The following is a 6612-nucleotide window of genomic DNA, read 5'->3' on the forward strand; positions in this document are numbered from 1 at the left end:
CCCCCTGCACCGCTTGCCTTCTCTAGGAATCCACTTTGTTACCTTTATTAACCAACGGTTATCTTGCCCTCGCATTACCTGCCCTGCCCGCACCAATTTCTTCTTAATTTTTACTGATATGTCCTTAACACGCGTTTGTTCCCCGGCCAACTCCGCTCTTTTTTGTCCCTTAATGTTACACCATTCATCTTCCGTTCCATTGCGCGCTGAGTCGTCCTCAATTTATGTTGAACCCTCTTAGTGATCCTCCAAGTTTCTGCCCTGTAGGTGAGTACCGGTAAGATGCAACTGTCATACACTTTCTTCTTTAGGAACAATGGTAGGCTACCATTCATTATCTGGGAATGCCTGCCGAATGCACGCCACCCCATTCTTATCCCTCAATTATCTCTGCTGTATGGTTGAGATCCGAGGTCCCAACTTGGCCTAAGTAAATATTGTTACACAAAATGTCAGGACTGCTTCACTGTACGGGCAAATCCTCCCCGCCAGCTGCACGGCCGATAAAGAAGGGAACGAAGCGTTTCTTTCGGGCGGAATCGATGTTGGCTGCACGCTCTCCGGTGAACCACCGCCATTACTGTGAATAAACCCCACTTCGCCTCTTACTCGCCTGCTTATCCCCGTAACAGTCTTGGTGGAGGAGCGGGGTAATCCCAGCGGACAACGGCGTCACTGGATCTTCGTCGAAGCCGTCGCGTAGCTGGCCTCTCGCCCGTCCGAGAAGACATGGCCCCTCCGACTCAAGGCAACTCTTCGGTGACACCGCCCAACGGCTGGCAGCAGCCACGGGAGCCGCGGAAGTTTGAAGGGAAACCCGAAGAAGATGTCGATGAATGGCTCACCCATTACGAACGAGTGAGCAAGTACAACCGCTGGAACGCTGCGGACCGGCTTGCGAACGTCGTTTTCTCCTTGGACAAGACAGCGTTGACGTGGTTTGAAAACCACGAGGAAAAGTTGACCACATGGGACGGATTCGTCGAGGAAATCAGGAAGGCCTTTGGTGATTCGGAAGCGAAAAAGAAGAAAGCCGAGCAGACACTCCTTCAGAGAGCGCAAGTTCCCGGGGAAACATGCACGACCTACATAGAGGAGATACTGAAGTTGTGCCGGGTCGTCGACGCTAGGATGCCGGAGGACGACAGAGTTGGGCATATACTTAAGGGCATTGCGGAAGACGTTTTTAATTTTCTCATCAGTAAGGACAACCTGAACACCATCTCTGACGTAATCCAACACTGTCGCAGGTTTGAAGCGCTCAAGATGCGTCGGATAACGCCAAAGTTTGGTCGACTACCCAACGTCACAACGGTCGCCAGCGTGGACGTCAACTCGTCTGTCGACCTTGCGTCGACCATACGGCAAATAGTCCGTGAAGAGCTGCTCCGACACAGTGACGTTGCCCGTCCCTGGACCCCATCTCACAACAGCGACTTACGGCACGAGGCACCTCCGAGGCACGTGGAATCGTTACGACCATCTGTCAACGTGGCCGACTTCGTTGACGACCGGCGAGGTGACATGTATACTAGCCCGACACGAGATCGCTACTATCAATCACGAGGCCGTTTCCATCGTCCACAGGACGCCTACCACCCGGACGACTATCGGCGTTCAAGCCCTTCCAGTCGCCAATTCCCATCCGGGCGGTTCGACTCTCCTCGCGAGCCACCTGTTTGTTACCGATGTGGGGTCGCCGGTCATATCTCGCGGTTTTGCCGGCGTCGCAGCCCTGGATCAAGCGCGGGCCCGCGGTTTACCTGGCCTAGGGGTAGTAATTATAACCCTAACCGTTGGTCGCCACCATTTCCACCCACTGGCAACAACCAGCATCTTAATGGTCCCCGCAACGGCTCTCCCGCCTCCGACAGGAGTTTGACGCCACCGCCCCTACGCCAACGCCAATCCCCGTCGCCTCGGCGGCGCCCCTTGTCACCGCCGCCGGGAAACTAGCCGGCGCGGCCGATGGGGGTGAGGTCGCCGGACAGTCTCTAGGAAACATACCTCTGCCCGTCTTTATGGTCAAGAACAAAGTGGAAGTGTTTATTGATGGTGTACAGACGATGGCTTTAGTTGACACTGGAGCAACAGTTTCCGTTATGAGTAGGGTTTTTAAGGAGCGTATTGGGCCTAAAGTGATGTTCAGCTGGGACCGTGGTGCCATATTTCGAGGTGTTGGGGGCGAGTCATTATGCCCCATCGGTATTTGTGTGGTTGACGTTTTCCTAGCCGGCAAACACTTACAGGCTGAATTTGCAGTGCTTCCCAGGTCCACACATGATGTTATTCTCGGTATCGACTTCCTCCGTGAATGTGGCGCTATGGTGGACTGTGCGACGGGCGAGCTCTCCATAAACAGCATGTTCCATTCAGCACTCGCGGAGGAGCCTTCTCTCTGCGAAGAACGCGTTCTGGTTGTATCCGAAGACACGCTTCTGCCCGCCCGCTCAGCGTCTCTTGTTCCCGTATTGGCCCGCGGTGCTGGTGAGCCTACCTTTTGCGCTATAGCTGAGCCCATTGCATCAAACTGCATCAAGAAAGATGTTTTGTTACCGCATTGTTTGATTTCGGTAAACGGTAGGCGCAGTCTTATATGGGCCGTTAACTGCTCAGCGGCTGGTACTGTTTTGCCGCGGGGAATGAAACTAGCGGCGTTTGAAAAAGATGTGAGAGTATCCCTGGCAGCAGTGACCGAAGAAAATTGTGATTCTGGTGGGAGCTCGGCTACCCTCGACGGACCATTCCTGCAAATGATAAACAAGGGTCTTTCTTCTACCGAGAGGGAGGCACTAGCTCGTGTACTCTGCAGACATGCATCGGTGTTTGACTTCTCGCAAAGAGACGCCAAGATCGACATTCCGTCGTGCCGCTCGCGACACACCATCGATACCGGAACCTCCCGGCCAGTGCGACAGAAGCCTTACCGGGTTTCTCCGAGCGAGAGAAGGATTATTGCCGACCAGGTCAACGAAATGCTGCAAAAGGGTGTTGTGCAGGAATCAGCCAGTCCGTGGGCAGCACCGGTGATTCTTGTAAAGAAGAAGGATGGCTCTTGGCGATTTTGTGTTGACTACAGGCGCCTGAACGCAATCACAAAGAAGGACGTCTACCCACTACCACGAATAGACGACGTCATCGACTGCCTGCACTCTGCTTCGTATTTTTCGTCAGTCGACCTAAGATCTGGTTACTGGCAAATTCCGATGGATCCAGACCACAAAGAGAAAACGGCTTTTGTTACCCCCGACGGACTCTTCGAATTCAACGTCATGCCGTTCGGCCTCTGTAATGCTCCTGCTACATTTGAGAGGTTCATGGACACAATTCTGCGAGGCTTGAAGTGGGAGATTTGCTTGTGCTACCTCGACGATGTGGTAATTTTCGGCCGTACTTTTGAAGAGCATAACACACGCCTTGACACTGTCCTGAACTGCCTAGGAAAGGCCGGTCTTGTGTTGAATTCGAAAAAGTGCCACTTCGGTGAACGCCAAGCACTAGTTTTGGGCCATCTAGTTGACAAACATGGCGTTAGGCCTGACCCGGAGAAGATCGCAGCCGTCAGCCATTTCAAGCCGCCCCAGTCTGTGCGTGACCTTCGAAGTTTCTTGGGGCTATGCTCCTATTTCCGCCGGTTCGTGCCTAAATTTGCAGAGCTGGCTGCTCCTCTGTCCTATCTTTTGCACAAGAATGTGCCTTTCAACTGGACGCCAGAGTGCGAGGACTCATTTTCCCAACTTAAGTTTTTGCTCACTTCTGGCCCGATACTTCGCCACTTCGACCCATCGGCTTCGACGGAAGTGCATACGGATGCCAGCAGCATCGGCCTCGGAGCAGTACTCGTGCAGAGGCATCACGGGGCCCAACATGTCATCGCCTATGCCAGCCGCACACTCAGCAAGTCAGAAAGAAACTATACTGTGACCGAGCAGGAATGTTTGGCGGTTATCTTCGCTGTGCAGAAGTTTCGCCCTTACATTTACGGACGTCCTTTTACGATTGTCACGGATCATCATTCTCTGTGTTGGTTGGTTGGACTACGTGATCCATCCGGGCGACTCGCCCGCTGGTCTCTCAGACTCCAAGAATACGACTTCGTTATATCCTACAAAAGCGGCCGCCGTCACACCGACGCTGATTGCCTTTCCCGGCTACCACTTTCAACGACTGCGTGCGACGCGGACAATTTCGACGACTACCTCGCGCCACTATCTGAGGAATTTCCCAACGTGGAAACCTTTCGACGAGAGCAACAGAACGATCCCAAGCTGGCCCCATTCTTCGCCTGCGCTCGTGCATCCGCCCCTTCTAATCGCTTTTCTCTTCGGGACGGCCTGCTTTACAAGGCAAACTACGGAGCATCTGGTGCGCGGTTTCTTTTGGTTGTACCAGAGAGTCTGCGCTCTTGCGTACTGCGCGCTATGCACGATGATTTGATGTCTGGACACCTTGGTTACGCTAGGACATTACACCGCGCCCAAGAGCGCTTTTACTGGCCCAACATGCGGCGCACGACTGAAAAATACGTCGCCACCTGTACAGAATGCCAGCGTCACAAGCGTCCTGCCGCCATACCTGCCGGTCTTCTTCATCCCGTGCAACCACCCACTGCTCCTTTCGAGCAGGTTGGGGTTGACCTTGTAGGCCCACTTCCACGAACGCCTGGCGGCAACCGCTGGATTATCGTCTGTGTTGACCATCTGACGCGTTATGCGGAAACCGCAGCTGTTCCAACTGCTTCAGCAACCTCTGTGTCTGAATTCCTGCTGCATGCCCTTATTCTTCGACACGGCGCCCCTCGTGTGCTTATCAGTGATCGTGGCCGCCAATTTATTGCGGATGTTGTGGAGGAATTACTCCGGCTTTGTACTTCGCAGTTCCGGCATGCTACCCCGTACCATCCACAGACGAACGGATTGGTGGAACGCACGAATCGCACACTCATCAACATGATCTCGATGTACATCTCCTCCGACCATAGAAACTGGGATGAAATACTACCATTCATCACCTACGCTTACAACACCGCCCAGCACGAAACCACCGGCTACAGTCCCTTCTACCTCGTCTACGCCCGGTCAGCTAGGACGCCTATCGACACCATTCTACCATTTTCCTTGCACAACGAGGCATCCATTGCCAAAACCCTTTGCCTGGCTGAAGAATCCCGCCAATTAGCCCGTCTACGTACACTGTCCTCGCAGCGCCGTTCTAAGGACCGATACGACGCTCGCCACCGCAGTATTGCATTTTGTAAAGGTGACCTGGTGTTGCTATGGACACCGCTAAGGAAACGCGGTTTGTGTACGAAGTTTTTGTCCCGTTACACTGGCCCATTTGTTGTTGTGGATCGTGTCAGCGATGTCACCTACGTCATTTCCCGTCTCACTGCGACCGGACGCCGGGCAAGCAAGACTCAGCTTGTACATGTTGCACGCCTTAAAACATACAACCCGCGCGCTGCTGAATGACTCTCCCAGGGGGTTTCGTCTGCGGAGGGGGAAATGTTACACAAAATGTCAGGACTGCTTCACTGTACGGGCAAATCCTCCCCGCCAGCTGCACGGCCGATAAAGAAGGGAACGAAGCGTTTCTTTCGGGCGGAATCGATGTTGGCTGCACGCTCTCCGGTGAACCACCGCCATTACTGTGAATAAACCCCACTTCGCCTCTTACTCGCCTGCTTATCCCCGTAACAATATATTCGCTTACCACATCTAGTGCCTCGCCACTACTCTGCTCTCCCGAGGTTATTGATCATTGCTTTAGTTTTATGCATATTCTGCGTGTCAGCAAAAGTGACCCATAATTGTTCTGCTATTCGGTCGGCGACGGGTTCATTACAATTGTGCAGACAAAAAGACACTAATGAGTGACTGGACCGGGCGCTGGGGGGGGGGGGGCTCAGGGTTAGGTCGCCAGTAATTTCGGTGTTTAGGGTTACCTGTTGGTTACCCCGCCAATTGCAATTCATGTGTAGGGTCCGTGCAGCTAGTTCCCCCTTTCCCCTCGTAGCTCTCACTAGTAGCTTGTGTGGGTCATATGTTATTGACCCGGTGGAATCTGCACAGAAAACTAAACTTGGGGAAACATTTTTAGCAAAATAAGCCTTTGGGCTGGTTAGTGCATATTGCTTTGAGGCAAACAGTGCTAAAAACCAGGAAAGAAAGACGAAGAATGACGAGGCAGATGGGCTACTAAGAACCACGACAGATAAACGGAGAATGGTGTGACAGATGCGCTACTAACGACTTGTTAGTTGTTTGTTGCGCATCTGTCTCGTCGCTCTTCGTCTTCCTTTCGCGGTTTTTATCGCTCTTTTTCAGGATAAGTTTTAGCTTTGATCTTTGCGGTATTCCTGAAGTTTTTCGCCTTCGGCACCCAAGCTGTACAAATGTCCAGAAACACTGTGCTTTTAGGTTCCCTCTTACCTGAAATCCCGTTATGAGATTCTTTCTAGATGCCTCAAATAAAGCTTCGTGTACTAAGCTACGCCTATGGCGGAAGATTCGGGAGTCACGGGCCCGTGAGAATATACTTCGGAAGACGCGCCATAGCAGCCAGGTATATGCAGAAATGTGTAGTACGTCAAGGCCGGTGAAGGCATCGCGG

The 6612-nt window shown here is 52.8% G+C and overlaps 1 protein-coding gene across 1 annotated transcript; it reads left to right on the forward strand.

Moving 5' to 3' along the window:
* The first annotated feature begins 597 nt into the window (after nucleotides 1–597).
* LOC144180728 (uncharacterized) lies at nucleotides 598–2187 on the forward strand. The gene has a single exon (XM_077709004.1). The coding sequence runs from the start codon at nucleotides 730–732 to the stop codon at nucleotides 1954–1956; it is 1227 nt and encodes a 408-aa protein (XP_077565130.1). The 5' UTR covers nucleotides 598–729; the 3' UTR covers nucleotides 1957–2187.
* Nucleotides 2188–6612: the final 4425 nt, after the last annotated feature.

The sequence above is a fragment of the Haemaphysalis longicornis genome, unplaced genomic scaffold (assembly GCF_048455015.1).
Source record: "Haemaphysalis longicornis isolate Haplotype H1 unplaced genomic scaffold, Haemaphysalis longicornis Haplotype H1 scaffold_4, whole genome shotgun sequence".
Classification (NCBI taxonomy): Eukaryota; Metazoa; Arthropoda; class Arachnida; order Ixodida; family Ixodidae; genus Haemaphysalis; species Haemaphysalis longicornis.

What these genes read in the sequence shown, in the direction of transcription:
- LOC144180728 (XM_077709004.1), top strand. Translation starts at nt 730, where the DNA reads ATGGCCCCTCCGACTCAAGGCAACTCTTCGGTGACACCGCCCAACGGC.